The sequence below is a fragment of the Anguilla rostrata genome, chromosome 6 (genome assembly GCF_018555375.3).
Source record: "Anguilla rostrata isolate EN2019 chromosome 6, ASM1855537v3, whole genome shotgun sequence".
Classification (NCBI taxonomy): domain Eukaryota; kingdom Metazoa; phylum Chordata; class Actinopteri; order Anguilliformes; family Anguillidae; genus Anguilla; species Anguilla rostrata.
In genome coordinates this window covers 54,133,847-54,149,755 of record NC_057938.1, presented here as the reverse complement: position 1 = coordinate 54,149,755, position 15,909 = coordinate 54,133,847, and the positions used below count along the sequence as shown (strand labels likewise).

Genomic DNA, 15,909 nt, shown 5'->3' with positions numbered 1-15,909 from the left:
AAGTCACGAATGGATGATTTGATGCAGCCTAAATGGATTGAGTTAGCATCCAGCTGTGTGAAGGGCCCCACAGTGCAGTCTGGAGTGTGTGTACTCGGGCTGAATGAGGGTGATTGCTAAGTATATTGGTGCTGAGTATCGAGTCGCAGAACGCTCGGTGTTCCGGAACTGGCGTGTCACAAGTGCGACGGCAGCAGGAAGGCTCGCGGCCGGGGTTGGGGTGGCAGTCTTGCTCAACATCCTCCTCTGGGGTGAGCTGGTTCCTGGCTGAACGTGGTCAGCCCTGGAGGCTGGCGGGTGTGGAAATACAGAGCTGGGGGGGGGAGGAGGGTGGCAGAGCTGGTGGGGCACAGTGCTGGGGGGGGCGTAGGTTTTCGTAAATCTGAGTCAAATTTACATTTGAACCATAACTGGAAGAATGAGCAGTTTTGCATGGTTTCCTGGATAGTTACTGCAGTGTGATGGACGTTCCTACATCTCCCACGGGCCTGTAGCCAATCACAGTCCTGATTTTGGGGCACACTTTCAGATGAGCCAATCAGAGTCCAGATTAGCAGTGACTTGGGGCCCCCATTCAGATAGGCCAATCACAGTTCAGATTGGCAGTAACATTAGGCACATGACTCAGATGGGCCAGTCAAAATCCAGATTAGCAGTGGCATAGGGCTCACATTCAGATGGGGAAACCGTTGAAAGGTGTAGCAGGTGTGTTTCTCTTTCTGCAGTCTATTATTAAAGAGACTGATTCCATCAGGTTCTCATTTCTTTGTGACTCTAGAAACCTCCCCAGAGAAACTCCCCAACACTTACGTCAGCCCAGGCCCCGGAAACCCCCACAAAGCCCTGTTTTATCTGCACACACATACACACACACACATGCACAAACAACACATACACGCGCGCACACACACACACATATATAAACACACATACACCAGGCATGCATGTACACACACACACACACACACACACAGCTTGCACTGCTGCAGTCCTCTAAGGCAGCTGCAGGAACTTGCTCCATCTTTATTAAAATCGTTATAGTTAATAAGCCGTAGACAAAGATAATTTGTGGTCTGCGTGTGTTTTTCTCAAGTGTCTAGTGCTGAAGACGTTATCTCTGCTGTCACTTAGCTCTGTCTGTCAGGGCACTTTTCCACACGGTGGTTCGCAACCCAAAATGGGTTTAGACAAAGCCGTGCTCTTGCATTTTTAAAATAACTGGAAGTCAATTTTTTTTTTAAAAAGAGGAAAGTTTAAAAATGAGAGAACCAGTAAGGGAAGATGACCTCGTGATAAACGTATTCTTTTGGGCGTGTGTAATGAAAATGGCTGTCTGCTGATGGCGTGCTTTACCGTTTGAGTTTGAGTTTTAGCAGGCAAATGGTGGCCAACCTCAGGACGCCATCTTCAGCCGTTTTTGATTAGCCGTCGAAAGCACGTTCTGTGGCTAAACCATTTATGCACTTTTTAAACCTCGCAAGAAATAGTTTTAAAATCAGCTCTTGGCAGGCGCAGGTGTCCAGCGCCGGGTGGCGAGAGCCAGGTGGGGACGCACGCGAGGGGGAGGCGGTTTTATTTTTGGCGGGAAATTTCACTAGCGGCCGCCGCGCGGCTCGCCCGGGGGACCGCGGAGAGAAAGTTAGCGGCGGTGAGTGTTGGATTCGCGCGCGTAGCGGAAGCGGGCGACGGCGCGCTCGTGTGAGGGCGACGGGGCGGCCATCGAAACACGCGTGGACTTTTTTTTTTGTTGAAAAAACATCAGCAGTCGGTGATAAATCCGTAATAACTGCCGTGCGGTAACTCGGGGCGACGCTCGGTGCGTGTTCCGGGCACAGAACCCGTAAGCGGTTGTTTTTTTTAACGGTACGTTTCACCCTTTTATTCCGGAAAATCCGCCGCCGTTTCATCAAGTCAGAGTGGGGATTGGCCGCTTCGTCGCCAGGGAAACGAGAGGGGAAAAAAAAGAAGAAAACTTCCACCGGTTGCAGTTTTCGCTGGTTGATAGCTGCCAGCCGCTCTGACGTGGAAGGGAGTGGAAAATTGTTTTAGAGCGTTGCTTTTTCCACTCAGGAATACAGGCTCCCCCCCCTGTACCCCGTCCTTCAGCAGGTACGCCGTTGGGCCTGACTTAGGAGACACACACATCCCTGAGCTGGGATTTGAGCCTATGACCTTCCACATGCCAGTGTTGTTACTGCGACTTAGTGAGACTATGCGCTGCTGTGCTCAAAGCTAACAGCCTTTGGGGCTGCCTATGGGGTGAGCTGCCTGTCTTTACAGAGAAATGAAACAGAGACTGTTCTCTACATGGTCCAGCACTGCAGCTGTGTGTGTGTGTGTGTGTGAGAGGTGTGATTGTGTGTGTGTGTGTGTGTGTGAGAGAGGTGTGAGTGTGTGTGTGTGTGTGTGAGAGAGGTGTGAGTGTGTGTGTGTGTGAGGTCTGTGTGCGAGATATGAGATATGAGGCGCGAGGTGCTTTTGAGTGACCTGGCCGTAGCAGAGTATGTGGTACACCCCCCCCGGTACACCCCCCCCGTACCGCGTGGTGCGTCACGGGCCCTCTGCGTGCCGGGCTGTGTGGTTGATCAGAATGTGCGCGGAGGCCGAACGAGGGAGGACGGCGAGCGCTTCCCGACGCGCGCGCGTGCGTGTCACTTCCTGTTTGCGGCGGGGCTGAATGGCGGCGGGTGTGGGCAGTTCGCGCCTTCGCCCGCGGGATGACGGGACGTCCTGACCGCGCCGACCCGTTTCTCTGAATCACTTCCAGCGCGCTCCTCGGCAGTTCCTCCTCGCCTGCTCGTCCAGCCGCTGGTACCTGCACTGAGGCTTCATGCGGCTGTGCTGTGGGAGCCACTCTTATGTTCCCTCAAGTGAGGGCTGAAAGTTTTATTCATTCATTTAAGATTTTGAGTAATGCAGTTCTGAGACGTCCTGGTAATTGTTTGTTTTTTTTCCCCTTGTGTTTTTAATTATAAATTTTTTTTTTGTTAATACATTCAGGAAAAATGAGCATTACAGTATGGCCACAGCACTCGAAGGGTTTAAAAAAAAAAAAAAAAAAAAAAAAGCAAAAGAATTTTTTTGACCCAGGTCTGGCCAGGTACTAAGTCAACAGTGAAAGGTTCTGTGGTGGTTCTCAAATTGCGTGGGGTGTGTTATCCTGGCGTGGTGATGGGTGAAAACATTTAGATGATGTCAGTCGTTATTTAATGATTCTAATGATGCTAATGATGCTTCACCCCGTGGTAAAACGTTACTTTTCTGCAGAAAGGCGCGTCTTCCCCCATCCACAGAACTTGAGTGGTGAACCAGTGGTTTAAGTTGGCCCGAGACTGCCGTTAAAGTTAATTTTATTCCCCCTGCAGAATTCCGGATATTGGTATAGACTGTGCCATGGCACACACTGGGTGTACTGCCCATATATGACCCAATACCTTACCATGTACCTTTACATTTGTGTTATAGGCATATATTGTGTGATCTTTAAAATATATTTGTGTGTGTGTGTGTGTCTGTGTGTGTTTTTCTACTACACGTATATGCATGCACAGAAGAAGTGGCATGCAAGTCATTCGGCGAGAGCTGTCGTCATTGGCCCGTTTGAAAATCGAACGTAACTGTCAATGAGTGTCTGAGAAAGTTAACCCTTTCCTTGCTAGATTATTTTGGTCAAACGACAGCCCAGATGACATCTTTTCAAACTGCCCCTTATGAGTCAGGGTGTAGGAATGACTTGCACTGCTGACCTCAGAATGGCAGAATGCCTCAGTGGAGAGGCTTTGTAGTTTCACAACACCGATAATATATGTACTTTTTAAAAATTAAGTTTTTTCGGTTTTTTTTTTATCGCCGTCATTCAGGATGTGCAGAGAACCCTGCGCTTGTATGTTCTCTCGGGGTAAAGGGAAAATAAACATGAAAATATGTGCTGTTTTGTCTTCATAAAAAATGGGTGCTAAAAATAGGCCGTTCATTCTAAAATGACGCACAAATTTTCCCCTGGTACTCGAGCGCAGTGCTGGTCTGAACTCCTGCAGGGTGCTGTGGGCTCTTTTTCCAGGCAAGCAAACTCCCAGAAATCTACCAGTAAACTGCCGCTATCTGCTGACTGGGCGCATTTTAAATTTAAAACGCATTCATCGTTTTTGTCCTTGTTTGCCTTGTTTACTCTCAATAAAATAAATTTTAAAAAAACATCAAAAATGGATACATTACATCACTGAGAGCTGCGGTAGATGCTCATAGAATCGGCTGCACTGTTAGCTTATTAAGCCTTGCTGGCGAACACAATCAAGCGCATTCACAACTGCAGTTTATAATTCTGCCATTTTGGTTCGGCACGTCTTGTAGCCAAAACGACTAGCACACAAAGTATGGCAAGAAATTCCCCCACTAGAGCTGCAGTTGGTCAGATCAGCACCACTGCAGGGATGACACAGGACCTGTAACATAGAGGGAGGATGAGTCTGTTTTTTAAATGGGAAGCTAACGGAGGATCGATGCTGAAGCTGAAGCTACCTGTGTGATGAATGAGTTAAAATGTGAAGGGGCTGTGGAAGTGTGCGTAGGGGGCGTGTGTGTGTCTGATTTGCAGCACGCTGCTGAAATGTGTACAGAGTGCAGAGGTGGCTGTTTGGTTTTTTTGTTTTTTGAAGCTTTAAAGTGCACTCTGTGCTGAAATGGTTCTTATTCAGCAGGGAAAGGAAGAGAGCCTCCCGTAAGTAAGCTCGACTCGGAGGTCGTACCCAAAGTGGCCCGGATGACCGTCTCAGGAAAGAAGCAAACGCTGGGCTTTGACCTGCCCAGGTAAGGTCGCCCCCACGACCTGTTGCATTACATTACATTACAATACATTACATTTCACTGCGTTACATTACGTTACATTACAGTGCATTACAAAGCATTAAATTAAATTAAATTAAATTACATTACATTACATTACACGGCATTACGTTACGTTAAATTTCAGTGCATTGCATTACAGTATATTACATTACGTTATATTTCAGTATATTACATTACATTATATTACATTGCGTTACGTTACAGTGCATTACATTCATTTAGCCAGATGCTCTCATTCGGAGCGACTTGCGATGCTAGAGAACATAAACTCCAGGCCTGGCCACAGCTTTTCCCACGCCGGCGGGGATGTTCCGCACGTCTGCTCCCACAATGCACCTCAGCCACTGGACCCGAGGGGCGGGCTGAAGAGTTAGGGCTGTGCACGGAGCCTTTTAGGAAATTTAGCTAATTAAGTGGATTTATGACCTCTGGGTCCTGAGTCCAGCTGAGTCAGACAGCCCTGGGTGGAGAGCTGCAGTGGAGTGGAGTGGAGTGGAGGGTTAGGGTTAGGGTTAGCTGCAGTGGAGTGGAGGGTTAGGGTTAGCTGCAGTGGAGTGGAGGGTTAGGGTTAGGGTTAGCTGCAGTGGAGTGGAGGGTTAGGGTTAGCTGCAGTGGAGTGGAGGGTTAGGGTTAGCTGCAGTGGAGTGGAGGGTTAGGGTTAGGGTTAGCTGCAGTGGAGTGGAGGGTTAGGGTTAGGGTTAGCTGCAGTGGAGTGGAGGGTTAGGGTTAGGGTTAGCTGCAGTGGAGTGGAGGGTTAGGGTTAGGGTTAGCTGCAGTGGAGTGGAGGGTTAGGGTTAGGGTTAGCTGCAGTGAAGGGTTAGGGTTAGCTGCAGTGGAGTGGAGGGTTAGGGTTAGCTGCAGTGGAGTGGAGTGGAGGGTTAGGGTTAGCTGCAGTGGAGTGGAGGGTTAGGGTTAGCTGCAGTGGAGTGGAGGGTTAGGGTTAGCTGCAGTGGAGTGGAGTGGAGGTTAGGGTTAGGGTTAGCTGCAGTGGAGTGGAGGGTTAGGGTTAGCTGCAGTGGAGTGGAGGGTTAGGTTTAGCTGTAATGGAGTGGAGGGCAGGAGGGGAAGTTGTGGGTGACGCTGGCAGATGGAAGCTGTAGTTTCTGCTGCGGTGCAGGCCGCCAGACGAGGACGGGGGAGGATGTTGCGGCGGTTGTTTCCACGCTCTTGTATCGTAAACGCGGCCCTGCAGCCGTGTACATCCCCCCTGGTCGCGGTCGGGGAGAACAATGGCCCGTCGTCTGGAGCCCTGGCTGGAGCCGGGAGATTAATGTCATCGGCAGGGGCCCCTCCCTCTCACCACACTGCCGGGCCCTGCACACAGAGATTACACCAGGCCTCTTCATTTTAACCCTTTCAAGAGTAGGGGTTTTTTTTTTTGTTTTGTTGTTGGAATGTTTCTTTTCTTCAGTCAGTGTTCTAGAACTCCGCTGCAGTCAGTCGCCAGTGGCAACTGTTACATCAGCAGTTAGAATGTTGGGGTAAGAACGCTCTGATCACACGTTTGTGACCTCACACACACGCACGCCAGCTTAAAGGGCTTAATTGTCAGGGCGCACCAGAGGGAGGTGGTGTGAGCAGCCACAGAGGAAAGGCTGAGTGATTGGCACTGGGGTCGCTAGTGTGGCTAGGCTAACGTAAGGTTCTCCTTGCAGTGGCCACCTCGAGTTTGAGTGTGCTTCTGCTGTGGGATGCTCTGAGTTAGAGAGCCTCTTCCCAATGAGCCAAAGGTCATTTAAACAGCAGCTCTGAAGGTTCAGGTGGTGCACCAGCGGGAGCTGTGGAGGTGGAGGGTGACCGAAATTCGGTCCCTGGTTTTGGTCTGACTCACCACTGATCTGCGGTTTGAGTGGTGCTTCACTCTTCCCTCCGAAAAGGCTGGTGAGATGGTGTCTGTTTAAATGCCCCGCATCCTGGCGATGAGCGCAGCGCTGCTACTCTGACTCATCACTTTTTTTTTTTTTTTCCTGCAGAATGTGTCGAGGTGTCCGTCCCGGGCCCGTCGCGTTATCGGGGGGGGGCGAATGCGTACGAGCGCGGGGACGGGCGGGTTTCGGCCTGGCCCCCCCGGGGGTTCGACGGGCCCTTTGCGTGACTGGGCCCCAGCGAGAGAGCGCTCTGTCTCTCCGCTGACGCTCGGCTCGGGCAGAAACATCCCCAGCCCTCCGTGGCCTGGGCTTCGGTTTTTACTCACCGGCGTGGGAAGCTTAAGAAGTGACAGTGATCTCTCTTCACCCCCCAGCTTTTCTTTTTTCTGCTTAAATGTCATATTTTGTGTGCTTTCAGTGGGATGTCCCGGCTGTGAAGTGTTGTGTTTTTTCCGTCCCTCCCCTCTTTCTGTTTTTCTTTATTTTTTGGGGCTTTTCTTTTTTCACCTTTTTTCACCTTAACATCCTTTTCTCTGTCTTTGCTGTCAATTTGTGGCCAGTCTACACGCATCGTGATATAATGCTCGAATGTGCGCTCGCATGGTTAAACCTGTGAATCATTTTAGTATGTTCTTAGTTTTATTTCAGTTTCTTTGGTTTCGCTAATTGAGCTTCTGAAATTCATGCTGAGTCAAAGACCAATCTAGTGCTCTCCTCCCATTCAGTTACAGTCAGTCAGATACACTTGTTCAGTTACACCCAATCAGGTGCACCCATCCCATTAATTTACTGGCCAGTCAGATGCACTCATCCGATTCAGTTGCAGCCAATCAGGTGTACCTGGCTCATTAATTTACTGTCCAATCAGATGCAGTTGTCCCATTCACTCTCCCATGCGCCAGTGTTTGTCTTACTCCCTGTAGTCCATGCAGCGCTACAGGAGAGAGGCAGCGTCCATCACAGACAGCAACTGGCTGTTAGGAGGGGCTAATATTGTGGGAGGGGCTAATGTTGAGGGAGGAGCTAATATTGTGGGAGGGGCTAATATTGTGGGAGGGGCTACTGTTGAGGGAGGAGCTAATATTAAGTATGGGGCTAATATTTAGAGGGTGGCTAATATTGAGGGAGGGGCTAATAATATTGCAGAAAGGGCGAGAGCACTTGTGCCCCATTGATCTGTACTCTGGGTTATAGTGCTTATGAGGTGGGAATAGAGAGAGAGAGAGAAGGCTTTGCTCCTTTCCCCAGCTCCGAGGAGAACGGGATTCTGGGTGCCTCTGCGCGCAAGGGGGCGGCTCCCGACAACGTCGTCGCCGCGACGACAGCGGCGCCGGACACGCCGGCCCGCCCGGCGGCCAGCGAGGACCCGGGCGCCGTGCCGACCCCGGTGAAGCCGTCCGGTAAAGCCAAACAGCAGCTGAACGTGCGGGAGGAGCTGGAGAAACGACAGGGAGGCAAACCGCTGCTCAACCTGGTGGTGATAGGTGCGCGTCCCGCACGCCCGCACACACACACACACACACACGCACGCACATATATACACACTCACGCACGCACGCACACTCACACACATATATACACACACACACAAACACACACTCTCTCTACATTTGAGAATACACTCTTATACAGTAGGATTAATAGGCACAGGTAATTGATTAGTAATGTCTGAGAGAAGGCTGAGCAGACAGTGTGGATGAGCCTTACTCTGGCTGCGTTTGGTACTGACTGTCCCCTGGCCTGCTGCCTGCAGGTCACGTGGACGCAGGTAAAAGCACCCTGATGGGCCACCTGCTGTACCTGCTGGGCCACGTCAACAAGAGGACCATGCACAAGTACGAGCAGGACTCCAAAAAAGCCGGCAAGGCCTCCTTCGCCTACGCCTGGGTCCTGGACGAGACCGGAGAGGAGCGAGAGAGGTGGGTTTGACTCCGCAACCCCCCCCCACACCTTTTCACTCCTCCAAATTTACACCCCGGTAAAAGAGAGCCGGCCTTGTAACCTGAAGGTTGCGGGTTCGATTCCCAGGTGGGACACTGCCATTGTACCCTTGAGCAAGATATTTCACTTGCCGTGCTTCAGTAAAACAACCTGCTGTATGAACTGATACTATATAAAAGAAACTGTCCACTCTGTGGCAGTAGCTGGCAGCAGTAGTAATTGGATAAGAGCGTTTGCTTAATATAAATGTAATGCCTCAGGGGTGTGACCATGGACGTGGGGATGACGAAGTTCGATACAAAGACCAAAGTGATCACCCTGATGGACGCGCCCGGACACAAGGACTTCATCCCCAACATGATCACCGGTGCAGCACAGGTACAGTCCCGAACTCTGCACAGGTACATAGCCTCGAACACTCTTACAGCAAGACCTGCTGCTTCTATACAATCCCAAACTCTGCACAGGTACATAGCCTTGAACACTCTTACAGCAAGACCTGCTGCTTCTATACAATCCCAAACTCTGCACAGGTACATAGCCTTGAACACTCTTACAGCCAGCCCTGCTGCTTCTATACAATCCCAAACTCTGCACAGGTACATAGCCTTGAATACTCTTACAGCCAGCCCTGCTGCTTCTATACAATCCCAAACTCTGCGCAGGTACATAGCCTCGAACGCTTACGCAGCAGTTCAGGCTTCACTAGGGAATTTGGAATGTAGCCCCATGCAAAAACAGCTCAGCAGGAGCAGGGTGCATTGTGGGAAGGCCCTCATGACTCCGGGCTGTCTCCCCGCAGGCGGACGTGGCGGTGCTGGTGGTGGACGCCAGCCGGGGCGAGTTCGAGGCCGGGTTCGAGTCGGGCGGGCAGACGCGGGAGCACGGGCTGCTGGTGCGGTCCCTGGGGGTCACGCAGCTCGCCGTCGCCGTCAACAAGATGGACCAGGTGAGGCCCGTCGTCACGGCAACCGCATCAGGACCGCAGCAGAGAGGGTGCAGGTTCCGCTCGTTCAGAACACACTCTCTCTCTCCCTCTCCCTCTCTCTCTCTCCCCCTGCCCCCCCCTTTCTCTCTCTCTCTCCCCCCTCTCGCTCTCTCTAATGTCTGTTTCTCACAGGTGAATTGGCAACAGGAGCGCTTCCAGGAAATTCTCACCAAACTTGGCCACTTCCTGAAGCAAGCCGGGTTCAAGGTAATGCCTGTCTCTAAGATTGACAGCCCCCCACCACTTTCACCCCCTGAAAACACCCAGATCTCAGGGATGTTCGCGCAGGACCTATGTGTGTGTGTATGTGAAAGAGAGAAAAAGTTTGTGTGATATCTGGCCGATTGGGCTGTTAGAGTGCATGTTGTGAGCAGAGCCAGTGTGTGTGATCTTTGGCAAAGTGTGTTTGAGCGTGCGTTCATGCTGCAGAGCGTGTGTGTGTGTGTGTGTGTGTGTGCATGCGCGTGTGTGTATTTATGCTGCAGAGTGTGTTTGAGCGTGCGTTTATGCGTCCCGTGTGTGTGTGTGTGTGCGCGCATGTGTGTATTTATGCTGCAGAGCGTGTGTGTGTGTGTGTGTGCGTGCGCGTGTGTGTATTTATGCTGCAGAGTGTGTTTGAGCGTGCGTTTATGTGTCCCCTGTGTGTGTGTGTGTGTGTGTGTGCGCTGCAGGACTCAGACGTGTCCTACATACCCACCAGCGGGCTGTCCGGAGAGAACCTGACCACCAGGAGCGCCGTTCCCTCGCTGACCTCCTGGTACCAGGGGCCCTGCCTTCTGGAGCAAATCGGTGAGCCTCTCCTCAGTGCCTAATGACATCAGATAAGCGACTGGCCAATCGCACGCAAACACGGCTAAAACTGAAAATCCTGTGTTTTGTTTTTTTTTGCGCATTTGAAATATTCCTTCTCATAGCAGCGTTTCGGAGAAGATAAGGCACCTTTCTCTGAAACTTCGTCAAAAGCGCGTCAGAAAGCACTTCTGCTGATCGAAACTGTTGGGGATTGTGATTTAATTGCACTTTTTTTTCCTCTTTGAAAGTGAAGATGAATCATAGTGAACTCCGTTTGCGTCTGTGCGAATTCAGCCCGGTTATCAGCACCACACCTCTTTATGTCACATTCTGGTGCATTCAGCAGTTGTCTCTCAGATCTCTCCCTGCATGTGTTCTCTGTGTGCATGCTACATGGCCAGAAGTGTGTGGACACCTGACATCCAACATCTCATCCAAAATTATGGGCATTAATGTGGAGTTGGCCCACCCTTTGCTGCTATGACATCCTGTACTGTTCTGGGAAGGCTTTATACTAGATGTTGGAGCATTGCTGCAGATATTTGTTTACATTCAGCCAGAAGAGCATCAGTGAGGTTGGGAACTGATTTGGCGACTAGGCCTGACTCTCAGTTGGCTTTCCAATTGATCCCTGAGGTGTTGGATGCGGTTGAGGTCAGGGCTCTGTGCAGGCCAGTCAAGTTCTTCCACGCTGTTCTCGACAAATCCGTTGTTTATTCTTGACCTCACTGTGTGCCCAGGGGCGTTGTCAAGCTGAAAAAAGAAAGGGCCTTCCCCAGACTGTTGGGGAAGCACAGAATCATCTAGAAGATTTTCCTTCGCCGGAACTAAGGGGACTAGCCCAAACCATGAAAAACAGCCCCGGATCAAGGGGTGTCCCGATACTTTTGGTTTGGAGCGTTAGGCAAGTACACGGTTGAAATCCAGACCCGCACAGACACACAGTGCAGTGAAGGTGCGCTTGAAACGAGCCTCCAGATCCAGATTGCCTGTCAGAGGCTGTTTGAGTCAGCTGGTGGAGAGTCGCTCTGTGTACTGTATAAGAGGGAAATGAGCGCAGTGTAAGATGCAATACTCATTTGACCCAGATCTGATTAGGCTGCAGCCTTTCTGAGCGTTTGAATCTGCCTGCGATGCGCGGCGCTACGCTAACGCGTGAATTTACGCATCACAAAAACATTCCATCAAATAAAAAATAAAAAAAATTTAAAAAAACCTCCGTAAAGACGAGGCTCGCTTTCTCATGGCTGCTCTCTCTCTCTCTCTCTCCCTCTCCCTCTCTCTCCATCTCCCTCTCTCTCTCTCTCTCCATCCAGATGCGTTCAAACCGCCGCGGAGATCAGTGGATAAGCCCTTCCGGCTGTGCGTCGCCGACGTCTTCAAAGGTACAGCACCTGCCCTCAACCATAACTTTTTTTTTTTTTTAAATAAAAAATTATTTTACACTCCCCCCCCTTCTCCCCCTATTGTATTTTCATTACCGCGTCCTCCACTGTCTTTGTCAGGCTGCAGTTCATAACTGGGTCTCTCACAGTGTTTTAGTCTTAAATTAAGACTTAAGCACTTTTTCTGTTACGTAAGACAAAAAAACTATGTCAATGAGGTGAGGGAGTTTTTCTCATTTCAAGATTTGCCAAATGGGGTGAGAAAATTTCACTTGTCCAGCAGAAAGTAACTTAAAGCAAGTGTTATTTTCTGCTTGTGAGGGAAAAGGTAAGATCTTAAGTCTCATTACAAGAGTTTTTTTTTTGCTGTGTGCAAGCTGGAGGAAGCCTCCTCATACAGGCACACCTGTAGGGGGCAGTGTACTGTGATAGTTATAGATGGAGAACTAGGTGTGAAACCCATGGGTCGCAGGTTCGATTCACTGGCGTGGCAGTGTAGTATAATGGGTAAGGAGCTGGTCTTGTAACCTAGCCAGGTACTCAACCTGAACGGCTTCAGTTAGGTGTCCAGCTGTGCGAATGGCGCCGTGTGAATAACTCTATGGGTCACCGTGGATACGAGCGTCCGATGAGCGTTGCCATAGCGATGACCCCCCCACCCGTTGTCTGTTGCCCCCCCCCCCCCCCCCGCGCAGATCAGGGGTCGGGGTTCTGCGTGACGGGCAAGATCGAGGCGGGGTACATCCAGACGGGAGACCGCGTGCTGGCCATGCCCCCCAATGAGTCCTGCACCGTCAAAGGTAGCGCCCCTGTCCTCAGTCCCTAATCCCGCTACGAGGTAAGGTAGCGCCCAATCCCTAATTCTGAAGAATTCACAAAGAATTAAAGTCTTCACATTGTGCTTGATTGCAAATGATTACTCGAAGAGAGGTAAAACGTTATAACTGGTCAAATTAAAGATTGAGGTAAAATCAACAGGCTTCTTGGTGAAACTGGTGAAAGTGTGGAAACACAAGGGCACTAAAACTAAGCATGCTCCAAATAATGAAGACTTTGAAGAGTCAAAGATTTCAAAGAGTCAAACCTGCATTGCATTAACAAGTTTAAGGAGAAAATTATGTGGTGAGAAACTTTTAGGATCCACCGTCTTAGCACCGAAGCGCAGTGGCAGTGCCCTCTAGTGGCCGCATTAATATCCCAGGGAGAGCTTCATGACTCAACTGCTGAAAGTGTCGCTGCAGTCTTGGGTGTTTGTTGACAGTGAAATGGATCCAAAATTGGCTGGCTGAAAGGCTGCAAAGACACGAAAGAAAGTTGAAGTTGTCGAAAGAGACTCTCCCTTTCCTGTCCTCCATCATAGTGAGAACTGATGAGTCAGAAAGCGGGCTGCCTGCGTGTCTGCAGCTGTTTGTCTGTTTGTCTGTCTCGCCGCACTGAAACGGACTCCTCCCGTCCTCTCTCTCTCTCTCTCTCTCTTTCCCCCTCTCTCTCTCTCTCTCTCTCTCTCTCTTTCTTCTCTCTTTCTCTCTCTCTCCCTCTCCCTCTCTCTCTCTCTCTTCTGTCCCTCTCTCCCCCTCTCTCTTTCCCCTCTCTCTCTGTCCCTCCCCCTCCCCCCCCCCCCCTAGGCATCACACTGCATGACGAGCCAATCGAATGGGCCGCTGCTGGGGACCACGTCAGCCTCACTGTCACCGGCATGGACATCATCAAAATGAAGTCAGTAAAAAACACCCCGCCCTTCCCCGCCCGTTTCACTGCCCCACCCCAGGAAACCCACAGTCTGCCGGGTTAGCCCGGTATCCCCCCGCCCCGCCCCGCCCCGCCCGTGTGGCCCCGCGAGGCTCCGCCCTCAGCGCCTCGATCGACGCCGCGCTCTCTCTCAGTGTGGGTAATACTGAGAGAGCGGAGCTGCTCCTGCTTCCTCCCGTCTGCTGGCTGCTGTCATATTAGACTGAGCCTAGAGTGCGGTGGCTGCAGTATCGGGTCCCCGGGCGGGGTCGGGTGGGCGGGGGGTCGGGGCGGGGCGGTCGGGGGGCCGGGACGGGGCGGTTGGGAGGGCAGGGTGGGGCTCCAGCTGAGCGAGCGCACTCCGTCTTTGTAATTGGCGTAACTGGCGGCTCTGCTCTGCTCTGCTCTGCTCGCAGCGTGGGCTGCGTGTTCTGCGATATGAAGGAGCCAATCAGGGCCTGCACCCGGTTCCGCGCCCGAGTCCTGCTCTTCAACATCGAGGTCCCCGTCACGCAGGGCTTCCCCGTAAGAGCCTGCCCCCCCCCTCTTCAGCGCATAACACACACACACGCACACGCACATGCACACGCACGCACTCACACACACACACACACTGCACATATTTTAGGTGATAAATACATTTTAATTCTGGTTCTGTCCTGCCCTGCGCACAGTCCTTTCCGTGTGTTCTGTACCCGCAGAGGCCGCGCCTACCAGGCCGTGCTGAACCGGTCTTACCATCGCAGGTCAGCTGCCTCCCAAAGAGCAGCGGGAGGAGCTCAAGAAGGCCTGTCAGCCATCAGGCTCTGAAGAGGGCGGTGGAGGTGCTCAGAGAAGCCTGAAAGTAGTGCCACCGTTTCAGGCTCTGAACTGGGCGGTGGTGGTGTTCAGGAATGGCTGAACACAGTGGTGCTCAGGTCCGTGTTCAGTAGTGTGCTGAACACACTGGCGCTCAGGTCCATGTTCAGTAATGTGCTGAACACAGTGGTGCTCAGGTCCATGTTCAGAAACGTGCTGAACACGGTGGTGCTCAGGTCTGTGTTCAGTAATGTGCTGAACACAATGGTGCTCAGGTCCGTGTTCAGTAACACGCTGAATGCGGTGGTGCTCAGGTCCGTGTTCAGTAACGTGCTGAACGCGGTGGTGTGTTCAGTAACGCGCTGAACGTCGGTGCTCAGCTCTGTGTTTGCTCTCCCAGGTGCCTGAGTAAAGGGCAGAACGCGGTGGTGGAGATCCAGACCCAGAGGCCCGTGGCGCTGGAGCTGTACAAGGACTTCAAGGAGCTGGGGCGCTTCATGCTGCGCTACGTGGGCTCCACCATCGCCGCTGGCGTGGTCACCGAGGTAACGGCCCCGCCCCCTCAGCGCCGCAGCCTATCAGAATGAAGCAAAGGGTTTAAAAGCCACGGCATTTTGAAACCGTTATTGATTGACAGCTCACACATTACGTACACATTACTGCACACTACTGTAGCTGTAGTTTTTAAAATAGACTTATATTGTATTGTAGCTATAATCCTTGAAGTTAAACAAACCAGCAGTAATTTGTTTTTAAACATTTGGCTTTACTGTACAGACAGTTATTAAGTGCCTTTGGTCTTGTTTCTGTTTGATGCTCACATTTTTAGCCCGGTGTCTTAATCCTGACTTCTCTCCCCCCGTCTCTCCTCTTAGATCAGAGAATGATGACACTTCCCTCCACCTCTGCAGAAAACGGACACCGGAAGTGTTTAAAAAAACAAAAAAAACAAACAAGTTACAAAAAGACAGAAGTGCAATTTCATCCAGATTCATCGAAAGCTTAACCGGCAGAGAAGAAAGCTCTCATCTTTCCTCCGGACGCCAGAAGAACAGAGACGAGCGCAGCGAGCGAGTGACAGCAGCTCCACCAATCAGAACCGCCCTCCGCCGAGGTGGGGAGGGGCGTAGCCACGGCAACGCTCGCTCACTTCCCCCCTCCCCTCATTGGCCAGTCCCCCACCAGCTCTCTCCTCTGGTCCCCACAGTTCCCCGCCTTCCCAGTGACGATCCAGAGGACTTCTGCTTTCTCCAGTTAATTTATTCATATTAATGAGTAGCTCGATGAGTTTGACTGAATATTTGAGTCTGGGACACTTTACCTGGCGCTTGACCCCAGGTATATCTATTTGGTTGAAATATTTGTAAATGTGTAACAAGAAGTTGCAAGCAACTGAAGGGAGAAAAGGGTAAAAGGGGTGTAATAGTCACTAAAGACTTAATTAAACAATTAACAATATTCAGTAGGAAATATAGAAATGAAAGACTTCCATGTAAGATCAAACCCATTTTCAATCAGAATGAAATACAAAGGTCTATTATCTGATTAAATAATCTTCCTTTTT

At 51.0% G+C, this 15,909-nt stretch overlaps 1 protein-coding gene across 1 annotated transcript in view; it reads left to right on the top strand.

Annotated features, from left to right (window-relative positions):
- Positions 1-15,266, top strand: part of hbs1l (HBS1-like translational GTPase) — a 31,844-nt gene extending 16,578 nt beyond the window's left edge. Inside the window, exons 5-19 of the mRNA XM_064340602.1 lie at positions 4,695-4,806; positions 7,962-8,197; positions 8,467-8,632; positions 8,915-9,032; positions 9,457-9,603; positions 9,775-9,849; positions 10,314-10,431; positions 11,751-11,819; positions 12,515-12,619; positions 13,445-13,535; positions 13,964-14,072; positions 14,465-14,478; positions 14,633-14,665; positions 14,701-14,890; positions 15,221-15,266. Of these exons, the coding sequence (XP_064196672.1) occupies positions 4,695-4,806; positions 7,962-8,197; positions 8,467-8,632; positions 8,915-9,032; positions 9,457-9,603; positions 9,775-9,849; positions 10,314-10,431; positions 11,751-11,819; positions 12,515-12,619; positions 13,445-13,535; positions 13,964-14,072; positions 14,465-14,478; positions 14,633-14,665; positions 14,701-14,890; positions 15,221-15,232 (1,595 nt within the window). The 3' untranslated portion in view covers positions 15,233-15,266. The remainder of the gene's footprint in view (positions 1-4,694; positions 4,807-7,961; positions 8,198-8,466; positions 8,633-8,914; positions 9,033-9,456; positions 9,604-9,774; positions 9,850-10,313; positions 10,432-11,750; positions 11,820-12,514; positions 12,620-13,444; positions 13,536-13,963; positions 14,073-14,464; positions 14,479-14,632; positions 14,666-14,700; positions 14,891-15,220) is intronic.
- Positions 15,267-15,909: the final 643 nt, after the last annotated feature.